At 38.3% G+C, this 19,280-nt stretch overlaps 1 protein-coding gene across 5 annotated transcripts in view; it reads right to left on the bottom strand.

Annotated features, from left to right (window-relative positions):
- NNT (nicotinamide nucleotide transhydrogenase) overlaps nucleotides 1–19,280 on the bottom strand; it is a 93,148-nt gene that overhangs the window by 31,672 nt on the left and 42,196 nt on the right. For all 5 annotated transcript variants that reach the window (XM_059060879.2, XM_059060877.2, XM_059060878.2 and 2 more), the window contains 10 exons: nucleotides 16,280–16,413; nucleotides 15,806–15,997; nucleotides 15,098–15,251; nucleotides 11,592–11,753; nucleotides 10,662–10,772; nucleotides 9,681–9,826; nucleotides 8,053–8,248; nucleotides 5,235–5,468; nucleotides 3,709–3,869; nucleotides 2,376–2,555 (listed from right to left, as the gene is read on the bottom strand). In XM_059060879.2, coding sequence (XP_058916862.1) covers nucleotides 2,376–2,555; nucleotides 3,709–3,869; nucleotides 5,235–5,468; nucleotides 8,053–8,248; nucleotides 9,681–9,826; nucleotides 10,662–10,772; nucleotides 11,592–11,753; nucleotides 15,098–15,251; nucleotides 15,806–15,997; nucleotides 16,280–16,413 — 1,670 coding nt within the window. The remainder of the gene's footprint in view (nucleotides 1–2,375; nucleotides 2,556–3,708; nucleotides 3,870–5,234; nucleotides 5,469–8,052; nucleotides 8,249–9,680; nucleotides 9,827–10,661; nucleotides 10,773–11,591; nucleotides 11,754–15,097; nucleotides 15,252–15,805; nucleotides 15,998–16,279; nucleotides 16,414–19,280) is intronic.

The following is a 19,280-nucleotide window of genomic DNA, read 5'->3' as shown; positions in this document are numbered from 1 at the left end:
GATGGTATAATTACAGAAGCACATGTAGAAAAGAGTACTTTCAGCAAGTGCCTTTTATACCTTATTCTAGTTAATGCTACTGCAAAGGTTACTATAGTTTCTATAACCAACAATAAAAGAAACTAAATAAAGAAGGGAAAGGAGAGGGAAAAAAAGACACAGACAGAAATTTGGGAAATACTGTTGATAAATCTAAGAACCTAAAGAAAACCATTTAAGAGAAAAAGGATAAAGATAAGAAGGTACCCATGCTGACACTCCAAGAACTATATACAAGCCCCGACTTCCTCTCCCCATAAGTATGCCCACTGGTCTTGTAAAAATACAAATACGCCCATTTAATTTTAAAATCAGTATTTGACAAACAGTTAAGTTTAAGTATTAATGACAATCTGCTGCCCCCTGCTGGTCATTGAAATTCACCAAAGGAAGCAAAGTCTAAGGGTTAAAAGTTCATTTTTAGAGAAAACTATTTCTAATACAACTGAATAAATTGTTCTCCTTCATAAACATTCGTTTTTTAAAACTCCACATCCACGGGCTTACCTGGTGGCGCTGTGGTTGAGACTCCACCTGCCAATGCAGGGGATATGGGTTCGAGCCCTGGTCCAGGAAGATCCCACATGTCGCGGAGCAACTAAGCCCCTGCGCCACAGCTGCTGAGCCCGCGCTCTAGAGCCCGCGAACCACAACTACTGAAGCCCGTGCACCTAGAGCCCGTGCTCTGCAACGAGAAGCCACCTCAATGAGAAGCCCGCGCACCACAACAAGAAGCCCACGCGCAGCAATGAAGACCCAACACAACCAAAAATAAAAATAAATTTTAAAATAAATAAATGTATTTTAAAATAAATAAATAAAAACTCCAAATCCTGACACTTTTCCAGTAGGAAACACCTGTCCAAACTCCTTGAACTTGGGGGATTTAATTTAAAAACTCTCAGCTTGTTTTGAACTTAAGCTTTCAAATTTTTGTTTTTTACAATATAGCCAAAGCAAACTAATTTTTTATTATGAAAAGATAACTTCAGCATTCAATTTACAATGCGATTTTTCATTTAAAGACAGAAGAGGAATTCTGAGTTGTAAAATAAGGTATTTTTAAAATTGTAATAAAAGAATGAAGGTGAAGTTATTTTTCTTCCTGAGTTATTAATCAGCATAAAGTCACATTCTAACTTCACCCAGTTTCATGCTTGTCCTTTCAAAGCCATTCAAAACTATTATGTAGAGAATAATATCTATAATTTGAAAAAGTGTTTTAGTCAAAACTTTATTTGCAGGATATCTTCTTGCCATTAAGAAGAGAATTAGAAACAAAAAGGAAGCTAGGAAGTATGTGTCTTGTTCATTTTTTTTTTTTTAAATCATGCTGACCACAAAACTTCAAGACAGGCACTCTCACAGATGACGAGTGGGAGTGTAAATTGGAGCAAGCTTTCTGGAAACCACACAGCAATAAGTAGGCAGAGCCCCAAAAATGAGCACACCCTTTCACTTCTAGGAATCGTCCTAAGACAAAAATCAGAAGTGCCAAAATGTATTTAGGTACAAAGAGAAAGAAAAATCAAACAACCTTAAAGTACAGCATTAGGGAAAATTAAATAAATCTTGAATATTCATATTCTAGATTAGTATGAAGACCCTTAAAATCATATTTTAAAAGCATTTTTAATGATAAGAAAGTGGCAAGACTATAATTTGGAAGCTTAAAAAAATTCAACGTAAAACAGTGTACAATATGATCAGATAAGTAAACACACAGATATGTAATACACAAAGAAAAAGAATAGAAGGAAATAAAATCTTAAGTGTTTACCACCAGATGGAGGGAGTTAGAAGATTTTTATCTGATATTTAATTTTCCAAATTATCTACACTTGTGTACTTTAAAAGCAGTATAGCAGGGCTTCCCTGGTGGCGCAGTGGTTGAGAATCTGCCTGCCAATGCAGGGGACACAGGTTCGAGCCCTGGTCTGGGAAGATCCCACATGCTGCAGAGCAACGAGGCCCGAGAGCCACAACTACTGAGCCTGTGCGTCTGGAGCCTGTGCTCCGCAACAAGAGAGGCCACAATAGTGAGAGGCCCGCGCACCGTGATGAAGAGTGTCCTCCGCTCGCCACAACTAGAGAAAGCCCTCACACAGAAACGAAGACCCAACACAGCCATAAATAAATAAATAAAAAATTTTTTAAAAATATATATATATATTTTTAAAACGCAGTATGGCAAATTTATTCAAACGAAACACTGATATTTCTGCTGGAGAGAAAAAGAACCAACACAATCATTTTTACTGCAAATAAAAGAAATGACAAACAGGTCCTCATTTTCAGAACAGCATTTCCTTTTCCTCCATTGGCTGTTTCCTTACCACACACATGATGTAGGACAGTATCGCACCGGAGGAGCCGATGAGCGCACCCACGACGGTCAGCAGACTGTTGTTGAGCAGGAAGCCCTCTGCACACAGGGCCCAGCCTGAATAGCTGTTCAGCACAGTGATGACCACGGGCATGTCAGCACCCCCAATGGCAGCCGTCAAAGTCACACCCTAGCACAAAAACCAGAGCGGAACTCAAAATTCATGCAATGGAAAGAAACCTCTGACACTGAGCATCATGGTTCGTAATCATTCCGGTTTTCCCATTAATGTAAGTTCCACACCTGGTAATGACCGAGTGACCCCCTATCGGACCAACTCTCCTACAGATATAACAAGTGCGAACACTGAATCACAACCCCTGTGCAAAAAAATCCCTAAATCCCTAAAAGGTAGTGATGAAGAGCAGGCAAAAATCGGAGAGGGGTCTACACTTGGAAAAAAGTAACAGCACTGAGTAAATGTCACAGTGTTTATGACTTTAGCTGATGAGGAGGGTCCTGTTGGTGCCAAGTGAAGCAGCTAGAACTAAAATATAAGCCCAGTCTTACTAGCTTGAAAATCTGAGGATAGGGTTTAGGGTGACTAAGCAATTACTGTATGTCTAACTTTGTGCTAAGCACTGTAGATGATTTAAAAATTTTTAAACATAAACTTTGTCTATAAAGTATATACTAAGAGTATACTAGACAAACATGAAGTAATCAGTGAATGGCACAGAGCTATATACAGCAGCACCATACACTGCTATAAATAGAATGCTAAACTGTGACATACAGACACCTAAAGAATACTGTATGTATCCATATACTAAAGCAGTAACTAGAGAAGAGGAGGGCCAACCTATCCTGAAAGGATAGGTTGTACTCCCTCGCTGAACACACAGGGTTTATTAAAAGCATTTCATTTCATACGATTATTTGATTTGGTATCAGAGCTTCCAGCAAATGTGAGAGCACCTAACGGGCAGGGACTCTCTGACACTTCTTTTATAGGGCTTGTCACACAGCAGGCACCTAATGAACAGAAATGAAACCCTTGGCTTTTTAAATTCCTATTCACCAACACACTAATCCAGTGAAAAGACCCCAGAGCAAAAAAGATGTCACATGTGACAACTCTGACAGTAAGTGAAGAGAAAGAGTAATTTTCTCCTTACACTTTTCTATATTTCCCAGACTCTCCAAAGATGAATACATAACAGCATTTTGAAACATTTTTATTCCATCAGGGGTCTTGAAGAGATAGAAAGAAGATTGGACTGTAACCTAACAAAATACTTAGTTCCTCGCTAAGAATGTGCTTTCCATCTCTGACCTCTTACCATGACAGCAGAGAGAGCTGACACAGAGCCCAGACAGGTAATGCCAGTGGTGAAGCTGGGGTCCATCATGAACGGGATGATTCCACCCACGCTAGCAGCCAGCAGGCCAGCATTGAGTAGGTGCCTCCCAGGGAGCAGGAGAGGGGCGGATTTCAGGATACCTAGGGCCAAGCATGTGGGAATCAGAACCTAGAACGTGTCACAAGAAACTCCCTCACACACACACACTCTTAAGTGTGTGTCATTTAACCCTAAACCACCAAAATTTAACATTAGGATTAAAAACATGCTACTTAAAATATCACTTTATATAACCAGCTCCTGAAACATAAAAGTAAATTAGAGTTCTTACACATGAATATTAATAGAAGTAGTAAAAGTAGGGCTCGACTTAATTGTCCTTTACTTTGATCGCACAACAATTTCCTTACTCTTTGTCATGGAATCATGAAAAGTGATTTTTTTTTTCCCCGTATGACCAATACAGAAGTTAAGTGTTGTTTTATTTATTGAAAATGTCAAAACAGAGTCCTAGAACATTAGCCTTTCTGATTCTATCAACTGAGCCCAAGGGAAAAGGGTCCTTGTTTGCTAGTTGGTTCTAAAGACAAAGCATGAACTAACATCTTACTTATGGTACATCTTCTCCTTTTCTTAGCCCCTTTTTGTTTCTTTTGTAAAAGTTGCCACTACTGTTTTATTTATTTTTTGGTTTACCTTCCTTTTTGACTGTCTCCTCCCCAAGAATATAAGCTCCATAAAAAAATAAAATAATAAAGACAAAGCGTGAGACAAGAATATCGTAGGCTTTAAATTCTTTTGTGATTTTTAAGTTTCATGGAAGTTCCGCACTTAATTCTAATGACTTGATTACTGAGAGACAAGACCAGGTTTTTAAATCAGAAACTAGTTTCTCTAGAGACTTGCTTTTTCATGAAAACACTGAAAGCAGCTATGTGAGGTTTTCCCCTCCACTTCTATTTTCATGATTGGCTTTAGTGGTAGCAAAAGCTGCCAGGCTAGCCCCCTAAAATGTGTATTTGTTTTAAAAGTAAGTACTGTATACTAATCACACAAATTTATTCAATAAGCCTCTCTCTATTCTGGAAAATGTATAAATCATTTCTGTGAACGCTACACCGGCATCTCTGACCAAGGATTATAAAGACGTTATTTTGTTCATACATATTATCAAATGTCAACTAGTCCCTCTATGTGAATTTCTGTGCATTAGTTTCCTTCACTAGCTGTCTGCAGAAGACATGGCTTCAAAGCTTTGTGAGATTTGTAAGGATCAATAAAGGGAAGCCTCAACTATACTCCAATATAAAATAAAAAAATTTTTAATGTAAAAATAAATAAATAAATAATAAAGGGAAGCCATCTTTATGGAGAAAAAAAACTTTCATTGTATCATACTCTTCGCCTAACAGGTTCTACTACTAAGCTATTTTCTGAAATTAAAATGGACCCCTAAACACCCTAAATAATAGATATTTACCTCTATGTTATACTGAATCACTTACCCTGCAATTTTCCATAGGCAACAAGAGACCCACTAAACGTGACACCACCGATGTAAGTACCGAGGTAGGCCACGGTCTTGGTAAGATTGGCTGCTGCATCCGTAGCGAAATGTGGATATTCTACAATGTACTCAGCTATGCACGTAAGCACAGCTGCCAAGCCCACTAAACTGTGGAAAGCAGCAACTAACTGAGGTAAATCAGAAATCTGGATGCGCTTCGCAATTGTCAATCCTGTTGGAAAGTGAAAGTCAAAGACAAATTAAAACTTGACAGACATTTGAGAAACAACCCAATAAAGACCACACTTGAATATTACTCAGCCATTAAAAAAAAAGGAAATCTTGACATGAATGGACCTTGAGGGCATTATGCTAAGTGAAGTAAGTCAGACAGAGAAAGAAATACAATAGGATCTCACTTATATGTGGAATCTGAAAAAACAAAGAAACAAGCTCATAGATACAGAGAACAGATTGGTGGTTGCCAGAGGCAGGAGGTGGGGCGGGGGGTGGGCAAAACGGGTGAAGGGGGTCAGAAGGTACAAACTTCCCGTTATAAAATAAATAGTCCTGGAGATGGAAAGTACAGCATGGTGACTATAGTTAATAAAGCTGTATTGCATATTTGAAAGTTGCTAAGAGAGTAGATCTTAAAAGTTCTCATCACGAGACAAAAAATTTTAACTGTGTATGGTGACGAATGTTAACTAGACTTATTGTGGTGGTCACTTTGCAATCTATATATATAAATATCAAATTATTATGTACATCTAAAACTAGTATAATATTATATGTCAGTTATACCTCAATTTTTAAAAAGGCCTCTTAAGGTTATTCATCATTGTCATTAATAAGTATTTACCTGCTTCCTGGCAAAATATTCTCTTACAGGGACTATTCAGGCAAGAACACTGGCTTAAATACCCTTTCAAATAGCAGGTTCTTTCAACACACCTCACCAATGCCCAACTCCAAAGAACCCAAACACATAGCATCAACGTTCCTTACAACCTGTGAACGCTCTCCCGGACGGACGCGTCTTCAGATTACTTAAAGCTCCAACTAAACCCCTTAAATTCCCCCCACTGCATGAATAACCCAGGCTCTCTTCCCTATCAGCCAACATTTGTCCCTGAGCATACAAGGCACAGTTGGACTATGAAGAAGGTCTAGGTTTTCAGGTGAGTGGATGGGAGCCAAGTCCAAAGGTAATGAAATGCAAATATATGAGTAGTAAACAACCAAATCAGGAGACTCTGAAGGAGTTGCCTGGCTACAGGTAGGGGGAATAGAAGGACTGGGGCTCACAACATTTGCAAAGGTCATGCCTAAAGGTTGTCCTGCCATGAACCTACAGCACAAGCATTTTCCTTCAAGTGCTTTTCCGGAGACTGTCAGGAAAGGATGCACAGCTTTCCCAGATAAGTATAAAAGGAGATGTAAAGCTAATGCTGTGCTTGTAAGTATTTAACCACCAGCCCCTCAGAATAAAAACGTGCGTGTGTAAATACATACATGAGTTTGTACTCATAAAAATGTATGTAGCACACAATTTTCAAACAATAAAAATATATACAATACTCTTTACTGTAAGTTTCATATAGCCAACTGACTCACAGAATCTTACCAAACTCTGGTATATGTGGCCAACCTAGTGTTTGCAACTGATGAATGAGTGTGGTTCCCACATGAATGTTGGTTGAGATTTTTGTTTACTCTAACGAGTAAGATGAGAGTGAAACAACGAGATGTATGTAAGAACTTCACTCGCTGTCAACCACGTGAGTGGCAATTTTGCTGAATCTGATAACAGTTTCCAAGTACTGGAAGAATATTTGCTCAATTTTTTTGCGCAATTCAAAGTGTAATGACAAAACACACTTTTAAGTTTAAGCTTGCATTATTAATATTTTCTCCATCACTTTATTAGGTCTGGACAATGAACAAAACAATAAATGAAACACAGATTCGTTGACTTCCATGGTGTAACTACAAGTGCCATGGCTGCTCTCAAGCTACCAACATGATGTCATTAAATATGGGTTCAGGAAGAGATGTACAGAAGCCCATCATTACATAGTATTTCTACCACACAGACGCAAGACACATGGATAATCTCCAAAGCAGAATAATAAAAGCTAGTGAATTCATTAGAAAGTCATAAGTGTTTAGGATTACTACCTTTGTTTCTAATTTATTTAATATTAAGTTTATATAATTTAACTTTTGATAATAGCTGTGTTTAATAACCAGCTCGAAAAATTCTTGAAAATTTAACAACCAACCCCAGCACACCACTGAATAAGACTAAAAGAGTGTTTTTTCTGCTGGCACGTGCTTTTCACATTTTTAACAGGTCTCTGAAGCAGAATCTTCTGCTGTTATTTATACCCAGCAGAATAAAAGATGAGCCTATAGATAGTACACATATAAGTATTCCAATTGCCTGTTCTGTTATCAGCTAACTGGACAGAGTCAATAAAGGAAGACAAGAGCCAAGCACAAGGCATTTCTCAGCCCACTCTTTTGACACAGTTGATATCACTCAGTGTTTTAAAACGTTGACTTCTGAATGAGAATTACACCAACTGTGATGACTTTTTGCCAAAAGAATATTTACTGAAGCAACTTCCATTAAGGCAATTTAATTCCTTCATCAATATGGACCTCAAACAGAAATATGTGTATTCAGAAACTGAATTGCAATTTAAAAGTTCTTACTCCTAAAAAAGTATTCTTAAATCTCTGAGCCTAACTGCCGTCAGGTGTTCAAAGGGCATGGACTTACACAAAGGCAGAAACCCACAAGTGCTTACCAATGGTACCGCCCAAAGCCATTGCTCCAGACATCTGAGCCAACAATTCTGGGCATGGTTTTAGGCCTCCAAGCGTGGCTGCCAGGCCTCCAGCCACCCCAATCATGCCCAATGCATTGCCAAGACGCGCAGTTCCCTGGGTGGAAAGCCCGGCCAGGGCACCAACACAGCACAGCCCGGAGCCCAGGTACACAATCTTTTCAAAGGAAAGGGAAGAGAAAGAGATTATCAAAACCTTCAATCTACTAGCTTAAGGAGAACTCGTCTTGAGGAAACATGATTCTCTACGGACAATTTTAAATTCAGACAATAGAAGGACCAATATGAGCTCTTTTTAAAAATATTTCAATGTATATTTCCTATCCATTAAGGATACTGTCATATTAAATACTTTAAATTGTACTTGCAATTATACCATTTATGTACATTGGCTTCTTCTGGACTTGATAGCATACAAATGCATATAAAAGTACCTACATTTAAATGGCGTTATTATGGGATCTAGACCTGACCTAATGCTATAAGGGAGCCAACCCCTGAGGTTGTAAGTGCCAGAGACCATGCTGTACACTTTACTTATGCTGTAACTCAGTCTCACGAGAGTCACAGGAGGAAAGAATCATCATCCTCATTTTATAAAAGAGAAAACTAATGCTTAAAGAGGCTACATAATTTTTCTAAGGGCAAACGATCAGTAAATAGCAAATACGGGATGCAGACATAAGTCTCCCTGACTCACTGTTCTAACTCTTCTCAAAAAAGATTGTGTTCATTCAACAAATACTACATGTTAGAAACAGCAGAAACCAAAGGAGACATGATTTTTCAGCTGTCAGAGAGGCTGAAATAGTCATTGAAAAGAAAGGTATGACTGAGTTTGGAACAAAGTTGAGTCTCTATTATAAATTATATTTAGACATGGAACTTTCAAAGTTCAACTTGATTATTTGTTTCTCTATACAGCATGCATTTTTAAATTAGCTTTTTAAAATGCACTGGCATAACATCTCCTGGATCCACAGGGGAAGAAGGTAAGTAAGAAAAGGACTAATAATATCTAATAATAAAAATTTTTTTCAACTTTTTACTGATTATTTCATTGTATCCCTACAACAATCCAGCCAGATACGTAAAAAGGGTACTAATAAACTTCTTGCCTCTTTCTACATGTGGAAAAACTTAGGGACAAACAGGTAAACCCATCCTTGCAGACTTAGCAGGCAAATCTGTCTCTAGAATCCAAGGTCCTAATTCTTAGAGGATGAGAATGCTCTATTTGACCAAGATGTTTCAAAAGTTATTGTCATATTTGCTTGACAGAATTTGAATTTTGGTAATGATAATGTTAAGTCTACTTGGGATAAAGACACAGTACAAAAATAAAAGCTTTCAAAAGAGACTCGGGCTTCCCTGGTGGCGCAGTAGTTGAGAGTCCACCTGCCGATGCAGGGGACACGGGTTCGTGCCCCGGTCCGGGAAGATCCCACATGCTGCCGGGTGGCTGGGCCCGTGAGCCGTGGCCACTGAGCCTGCGCGTCCGGAGCCTGTGCTCCGCAACGGGAGAGGCCACAACAGAGAGGGGCCCGCGTACCGCCAAAAAAAAAAAAAAAAAAGAGAGAGACTCTTACTTGTTCAATATTATAACCACTGTAGAGGGCAGCTAAATATCCTCCAACAAAGGTACCAGCAGGAAGCAGATACAGGTAATTGTATTCTGGGGGGTCGGTGGGACGTTTGAACATGTCCAGCATTCTCTGAGTCACCAGAAAGCCACCTTATCAAAGTAAATATAAAACAGAAAGAGGTATCTCATTGAGCAACATAATTTTTAAAGGGCTACAATTTTTCTATTTTAAGCACATCTTTATCATCTAGGAATAAATATCATTTTAAGTAACATTTTAGAACCTTGAAATTAGAAGTTATTCTATTACTCAAGCCAGTTACATTGAAGGGAGGAACCCTTAATACATTTAGGAAGAAAAACCAACTATTTCTGCCTGACTAAAAATAAACAGCCATTCAAACAGTTCGGGAATGCAAAAGATCAAAGGCCAGTGTTTTTCTTCTAAAAGGTTATTCTGTTTGTTAAACCCTATAATAAGTGATAAAAAAAAAATACCATATCAGCTGGCACCAGGTCTGTTTGGACATATTAAAGAATTTATAGCTACAAAATATCATCGACTGAGTTTCATATACAAGTGATGTGCTAGGCTTTCAGTTTCCAGGAACATAGGCCAGGATAAGGCAAAAGGCTAAAGTTTTATCTAAAATTATACCCATTTAAAGATGCTATGGTGACAGCTCTAAGTCAGCTTAATTCAAAGCTATGCATTAAATAACTTTCCAGTTAACCTGTAAGCATTGTAGCTAAACTTTGGGGCATTCAGGGGGACGGGTGTTCTCTTATCAAATAGTTTCTAAAACTTACCAATGGGCAAAATAACTAATTTTCCTTCACACAGAGCATTTATAATCTGAGTGAAACATTTTTTAGAGGCATGATTAAATTCTTAAAATCAGAATGTTTGTTTTATATTGATTTATATTTGCTTCTCGTGCCTCCACTAAAAATCGCCCTCTGGGTTCTTTCACCGTCCTCATACCTGCAATGTTGACTGAGGATATGAATGCAGCAAGAGCAGCAAGGCCCTGAGAAGTTGTGGAAGGATACAAATGTCCTCCCATCAGCACCAACCCACCAACTGCGGTCAGCCCTGGGAAGAAAGCATGGATATAGTAAACAGTAGCTAACAGTCATGCTGCCAGATCAAATGTCATAGCTGAAAGACCTCCCAGGCACATGCATCATAAAGGAGAAAGCTCTCACACACATTCTCACTGAAGTACTTTTGTGGGCAAAGAGTTACCAAAACATTTTCTCCTTTTGCATAAGAATTTTAACCTTTACTTGCTAGCTCTGTTCCCCCGATAAAGATATAAATCAACAATGTTATTAGACAACCTTGTTTATGGTGCAAAGGGACCTCTGGTGGTTACACAACTGGAAAATACTATGCATGAACTATAAATACATGATAGTGAAAGCCCATAGCTTTGGGCTTTCCTGAGCATAGTACTTCTTGGAATTGGACCTGTTCCCGGTGGAGATCCTGACGGCCATGCCTGTGCAAGAGATGCCCACTGGGGCCATGAGGTTTCCAAGCCAGAGCAGCTCCCACATCTCTCCACATAGCTGTGTGGACTCTGCATGGACCATGCTGCTGCTGTGAAACACTGTTTCCTCCAAATTTTATCAGAGGAATCCCTTCTTTAAAGGAAACCATAACTGAAAGAAGGAACAGTAGCCCTGCACTGCTTGCAATGGAAGCAGCCCAAAGGTATGACACACTCCACTGGCCTCTCATTTCCAACCCCACCTCTGCACCCTCTGGGAGCCCGAGTCACCGCAACCACCAAGATGCCAAGCCCTACAATTTGGAAAACACAGACTTTATAAACCTCATGGAAAGCACTCCTAGAGTTGAATAAGCCCTTGAAAACCTAAATTGAGGGAAAACAAGAGGCGAACAAACCTGAGATTGCATTAGTCACAGACATCAGTGGTGAGTGGAGAGCGGGGGTCACTCCCCAGACAGTGTGGTAGCCCACAATGCCAGCCAAGCCAAAAGTGGTCACCATCTGGGAAAAGGCTAAATTGGGAGCCGCAATGCCCAAACCCAGTATCCCAGTGAGACCTGGAGAAAGAGAGGAAAGAGTGTGAGTTCACATCCAATTATCTTGGGAGGATTAAAAGCACACACGACCCACACACAAACGTGGGACAGTCAATGCTTTAAAATTCCACACCCTTGCCAATAATGAGATTTTTTTTGAGATGTTCCATGACTGGAAAGGGGGGTGGTGAAAGGGAGTTAAAGGTATTGCGAACAAAATTCAACTTCCTGACCACCACTCCCCAAAATAAAATAAATTTTAAACATCTAGTAAAATTTATGAGTCACCTTAATAACAATTTGCACATTTTCCTCTGTATAACTTGTCCTCTTCCCCGTTTTAACTTTCACTGACAGTGCCACATGTGTTTATACAAGTGTTTTTATTCCAGAATTATAGGCCTATAAAGGATCTACCAAAGCATTTTCTACTTGGGCAACACACAACCTTTATAAGACAGACTTCTGTGAGGCCAAGTTCATGTCATTCTCAGATTTGGCTGAGGAAGAAGGATTTTAAGAGAGTAGGAAGGATTTCATTCACTCCAGCACCTCCCCAGAACATATGGCTTCCACCCACCAGGGACAGAAGTTTTGCAATTGCTCCTGAATCTGGACTGGACTGCTGGCCAGTGCAGTCAGCTCCAGCCTCAACACTAAGTCAGCAAACAGGATTTTACAAAGAAAAGAAAAAAAAATACGAATTAAATTAAGAATGTGCAGAATACAAACAGTCAGCTCTCAACATACATCTTTAATTATCGCCTTTCCTAATAGCAAACATGTGGATGGCTGTTCTGCAACAGAGGAAAGGGTTACCTAGTGGTCAGTGAAAACCAAATGATAATGGGTGACCACGAAGCTGGAATTTAACTTTTTTGAATAAGGTACTTTTATCCCTTGGTATAAACTATTTCTTTATAAGTGGCATAGCTGGAACATTAGCAGTTGACATTCATTTTACTTTACATCAGTCAATAAGACTGTAGTTTTAAATTTTTTTTTAATTTTTAATTTTTTTCAGTGCCCCACACAGCATGTGAGATTTTAGTTCCCCAACCAGGGACTGAACCAGTGCCCCCTGCAGTGGAAGCACGCAGTCTTAACCACTGGACCACCAGGGAAGTCTCTGTAGTTTTAATTTTTATTTTCCTACCCACATACAAGATTTCCAGGGTTCCAATGGATGGCCTGTTAACCATCTGGAGGGAGAGTTAGACAGAATATTGTTTTGTGTTTCAGTTAAACATCAGAGAAGGGCTGTGCAGGGTTATATTTAAGGACGTGTTTTCTTAAGCCAGACTGCCTGGCTCAAATCCTGGCTCTACTGCTTGTCAGCTGTGTGATCTCAGGCAAGTTACTTAACCTCTCTGTGCTCCAGTACCCTCATCTGTAAAATCACTAACCCTCTCTGTCTTCATCTGGAAAAAGAAAATAATAATATGCCCACTTTACTAAGTAAAGGAATAAATGAGCTAAGCCACGTGAAGTGTTTTAGCACAATGCTTAGCACTCATTAAATGCCCACACTAGTTCAGAAGCACAAAATTACCATAACCTGCAGTCAACTGTGTTGGGCGTCTAAGGTAGAAATCCCACCTCTGAAGGTTTTCTTTTCTTTTTTTCTTAATAAACTTATTTATTTAATTTATTTATTTTTGGCTGCGTTGTGTTTTTGTTGCTGCGTGAGGGCTTTCTCTAGTTGCGGTGAACAGGGCCTACTCTTTGTTGCGGAGCGTGGGCTTCTCATTGCAGTGACTTCTCTTGTTGCGGAGCACGGGCTCTAGGCACGTGGGCTTCAGTAGTTGTGGCGCACAGGCTCAGTAGTTGCGGCTTGTGGGCTCTAGAGAGCAGGCTCAGTAGTTGTGGTACGCGGGTTTAGTTGCTCCGCAGCATGTGGGATCTTCCCGGACATGGATCGAACCTGTGTCCCCTGCATTGGCAGGCGGATTCTTAACCACTGTGCCACCAGGGAAGCCCCAGGTTTTCTTATTAACTATTTAATAAACTAAAGCCTTTTCTATAATATGTTCAGTAATGTCAAATGTGCTATATTTAGTTTGTATAACAGAGGAAAAAGAAAAGAAAAACAGAGAAAAAAAGAAAAGGGAAAAAAAGCAAATCACATTCTTTGAAGAATGCTAGTCAAATAGATTCCTAACATATACACAAGAAAAACACTTGGTTTCATTATAAAGGAAGAAGTTTTAGGGTACAGAAAAATAAATATAAGGCCATCCTTTTATTCACTGGAATATGCCAATGTCATATCTATTAAAATGCAATGAACCTTGACTCAATGAACAGGAGAAACCTAGAAAAATAAATCATCATTCATGCCTCACTACATTTCCTTATGAATTGTAAAGAGAAATGGAAATTTACAACCCTGCTGACAATACTCTCCATGGTTTCTTTTTTTTTAACAAGTAAGAGCAAATAGGGACACTGCTCCATCTATTCACAATGTTCGCAACTAAAGGCTTTTTCAGTCATTTTGCTGAGACTTGCTCTTTTATTCAAGGAGAGTTACATATTTAGCTTTAAAACATCTGGACTCACATGGGAATTTGGAGAATGCTGAGGCTACAAGAATTCTGTGTGCTTTGTACTGGTCCTTATTCTTTATAGTTTGCTTTTGTTTTGTTTTTATTTTGGCTCTAAGCAAATCTAAACATTTTCATTCCATGAGACAGAAACCAATTTAAAATCAAATATCCATATTTCAGACTCTAACAGTTCATAGCCAGAATGAATATTTATCATTATTTTACGATAATTCTTTACTGCCTTCATGAAGGTGAATTAGAAAACAAAGAATCTATGTTAAATTGTAAAGAAAGAGAAAATTTTAAAAATTGAATTTTTTTTTACTAGGTGAATAACTTACTGTTTATTCTTCAATGCAAATATTTGCTTCCCCAGTCTTACCCAGAGGTGCAGATAATCACCAGTGATGTTTTATAAACCAGAAAAAATAAACCAATAACCACATTTACATGCACTTAACACCAACACAATCTGACATACATCGATACTCATTATATTTGATATATATAAAAATATTAACGATTATATTTTAAATGTTTTCTATAAAAGAAAAGTATTAACAGCCCATGTATTATTCACACTCATTCAATCCAGCATTTATCCCAGTGCCTGCATCTCTGAGGGTACACAATGCAGTCTCCACGTCCACAGAGGTGGGACAGATGACACGTATGTGAAAATTGCTTCTAACAGACCCAAGTCCTGGTGGAATTCAACAAAGGACAACAGCATTTCATTTACTAATTTTGACAATTAATATATTACTCACAAAATTAAAAGAATTTGGACTAAATCTTCATAGATGGGACCCTCACCTGCTGTATATACAGAAGCTGATGTCATCGTCTTCCTGAAGGGTGTGACAGTAGCTGCTTTTTCAGCCTCCAGCTCAGCCACTGTCCTCTGTTTTACTGGGGCACCTTGAGGAATATTTTTCGGTGTAGGAGCGGGGAAGATCACTTCGCCATCCTAACAGAAATTAGAAAAATAGCACTTTTTAAAGTCAATCCAGCATTCAGTCAATTCAGTGTTGGGGAAAAACTCTTCTTTGAAAAATAATTTTAAATAAATATAGAAATTCACATACTTTATAATATCACTATATAAATATATAACACACATGTATATAAATATATAATGTCTGTGTCATGCATACACACATAGATGTACAATTAGTATGTGTATAAAACATATAAGGAAAAATACAGAACAAACTTAAAAGCAGATAGGTGGGGGGGGGATATTTAATTTTTACTTTATTCAATTCCGGGTTTTTTGTCTGTTTTTTTCTTTCTGATTTTCAAAAGCAATGCATATTTTAGGTGAGTCACACATGTATATAAATCTTGCAACATTTTTCTTTAAACTGTTCTACATTTTTAAACAATTTTTATTGCTATAAACCCAACACATCGATACTTTATTAGAATATATCCCAATTCCAAAATAGGACTGTTCCATAAACAAAAATCCTAAAACAAATGTATAATGAAAACACAGGAGAAACAGATCTCTTGACTTACCTTCATCACTACAGTTCCTCTAATGACGTGACCCATTGTACCAAAGTCAAAGTCATCTTTCACTTCAAAATAAAAATTGTCTTTGTCAGAGCTGATGGCCTTCAGGAGCTTGGTGATGTTGTTGGAATACAGGGTGCTGGCCTGAGTGGCCATTCGGCTGGGAAGGTCTGTGTAGCCTATGTGAGTAATCCCCTAAACAAACAAAAATACAGTCAGAAAGGTCTGTTACTAAATGCCCATATTCTTTCTAGGACAGTTCTCAGTCAAGGCTAAGTTCTGAAATTACAAATCTTTATAAATATACACACACACTCACAAATACATATTTCCAGAGGAGCTTTAAATGTGACTATTTTTAAGTTTAGAAAATTTCAGGCCTCAGTTTCTCTAAATATTTAAAGCAATAAACACCCTCTCACAAATCACTAAAGATATAAGAACAGGTTCATAGATAGAGGAAGCTTTGTGCTGTACCTTATGAACATAAAGCTCTCCTGGCTTGGTGGTTTCAAAGTTTCCGCCAGCCTCAGCAGCTAAATCCACAACAACTGAACCTTCCTTCATGGACTCGATCATTTCTTTATTAAACAAAACGGGAGCTTTTTTACCTAATAAAACCAAAGAAAACAGTACAAATTACATGGTAATCTCTTAAAACTTTATATTCTAATTATTACAGTAGTCTCTGGGTACCCAGGAATTTAACATCTGAAAATTTAACTCTTTCAAAGAGACCCCCTAAAGTTCATAACACAGGTGAGACTGGTCAGTCTCCTAAGGAAGAAATAGGATGAGTGTGAACTGCAAAGCCAGTGGGTGGGAGGGAGCCGCTTAGCCAGAGAGCAAGGCTTGTCATTTGCTAAGCATGGAAATTTCAGCTAGCACTGCTCTTCCCAACTGGTTTACACTCAGTACCACTCATGAAGAGATCAACATTTTGCCTGTTTTTTAAAAAATACATAATAAATAAGCCAGTAAGGAAACTATGTGCACCCAAATTGGACGATTCATAAAGATCACAAATGTCAAGGAAACATTCAATAGTAATCTATGAATTACAAAATACAGTATTTCCAATCATCTTAACCAATGTCACCAGATTTTCCCGCATGCTATATTAATCTACCTTAATTTAACACAGGATAACTTCGAGGAGAGACAGGGAAGTGCCACAAAATGAAAACAGTAGGATACCACAACTCCAAAAAAATCTTAGGAACCACTTATACATTTTTATTCCCACTCAACAACTATTTATTCTGCACCTCTGGTGAGTCAGGCTCCATGCCTGGGGCTGGGAATTTACTGGTAGATAAACAGAAAAGATCCATGTTCTTATGGAGCCTGCCCCTCGTGAGATACTTCACATTTTATAATAAATCGTTTACTAATTCTTACATAGAGGATAAAGCACCAAACATAAGGATTTTTCAAGCTAACATAAATTAATATGTTCAACAGGGGTCCAACACTGTGGGTATAATATCTTGTTCAAGTTTCATAAAACAGTGTAAATATCTAAGCTGAAAGAAAAAGGAAATAAACTTGTGAGACTGGCCACAGGAAAGCAGAGAATTAATAGCCTAATTATCTTTTTTTCTTCTTTCGAAAGTTTTCAACTCTGTGTCTACAGAATTTTAGTAAAAGCACTGTCAGTTTTATACATGGAAATCAATTCAAAGTAAAATCTGCATGATAATAATCTGCTTTTCAATCTACTTGACTGGAATATATATGATTCAAAAAAGAAAAATAACCTTTTCTGGTAGCACATGTGAAAAAAAAAGTTGTAAAGATACACGTGGGTGTACCTCCTTTCTCAATGCAAACCTTATACTTCCAAGATCAAGCCCAACTCCTAAGCCTCCTATTACCCAAGGCCTTTCTCCCCGAGCTGAAGCACTCTTCTTAGCATTTCTTCTCACTACTGCCCCACTGGACCACCTGCTCCAGCCACAAGGGTTTGTTAGAGAAGCTCTGGTTCTCTCTTCTGAGTCTCCATGAAGAAGAGTAAGAATGAGGAGATCTTTTCCCAAAAACAACACCCTTTAGTCCTGGTAGTTTCTCCACTTCTCAAAATTCTCTGGAATTACGTATTCCTTTCCTCTACCCTCCCGCACTGTAGTCCACTAAAGGTATCTTGAATTCTTAAACTTTACTCGAGCATGAGAACTTGGGGATGCAAACAACATACATCTGAGGACTCGTCCCAAAATAAAGGTCATGCCGACCAGCATGGCAGTGATTTAAAGCTCTGGATGACGTGGCTGCATCCACATAAAGTGGCAAATTTAAAGGGCTAACCTGTACTTTGCAGGTATTTACTGTCATCACCACCCACCCCCAGCCCCTGTCCAGAGCCTCTTCGTTATTAACCAGACTCTCGTTTGTCAAAGCCTTTCCTCCCACCTTACTTGTACCCTCCAGTCTTAGGTTGATGTGCCTTAAGCTACTCTTTTGGCTAGAACCAATTTGGATCCAGGTGCAACCCCTTTGAATTCTAACCACACCAACTTCACGACCATCAACCTCACAAATTTGATTTGGCATCTAACTAATTTCTCCTGCCCTAGAAATTCTGGATTCCTTCTTCCTTCTGAGATATCTATAGCTACAGATCAGACCCTGCATCTGTAATGCTGCCCACTTTATAAGACGTCAAGTCGCCAAAACCATTTAGGCTCCCTAGAAAACATCTGATGTACCACCTATTTCTCTTCTTTGACTTTACTTATTCAACCTTCACAAAACAATTTTGCAGTGGCTGACACAACTTTAAATACACACACACACACACACACACACACACACACACATTTGTGTCATAACAGAGATAACAGGTGTTCCGTCCATATTATCACTCTGAAATTCAACCACTTTTGAAAGGATAGCATTTTCTTTCACATAACAGTATTTTACTTAGTACATAGCCAAATAACTGGAGGGTAAGTTAAAAAAATATACTTAAGTTACAGAGGAATGTTTAAAAGACATGGAATTATTACAAGTAAAAGCACACAACAAAACAGTATGTATAGGACATTCCCATTCAGTAAACAAAAATTTACATATACATATATATGAATGTTTCAAGTATGTGTGTGTGTGTGTATATAGATATATACACACAAAAAAAAATATTACATATACTATATAGTTCCTAGCAAATTCTATAGAGTATAATGTTTAACAATATCAGGATGTCTTTGAGTAGTAAGACTAAAAATAATTTATTTCCTTCTTTGTGCTTTTTCTTATCTCCCAAGTGTTCTAGAAGAGCTTGTTTTAATGTTATACTTTTTAAAATTCAATAAGGGCTACAGGGAATACAATGATGAATGTAACAGTGCAGCTGCCTTTAAGAAATCACATGTGGATTAATTTTTTGAAAATTCTGAAAAGTGCAGAAATGCAAATTAAAAACAGAAGAGGGGAAGAAAGGGAGCCAAAAGAGGAGCAGAGTAGCACATAAAGT

The sequence above is a fragment of the Kogia breviceps genome, chromosome 4, assembly GCF_026419965.1.
Source record: "Kogia breviceps isolate mKogBre1 chromosome 4, mKogBre1 haplotype 1, whole genome shotgun sequence".
Classification (NCBI taxonomy): Eukaryota; Metazoa; Chordata; class Mammalia; order Artiodactyla; family Physeteridae; genus Kogia; species Kogia breviceps.
The sequence above is the reverse complement of the archived record's forward strand: the minus strand, read 5'-3'. Positions and strand labels throughout refer to the sequence as shown.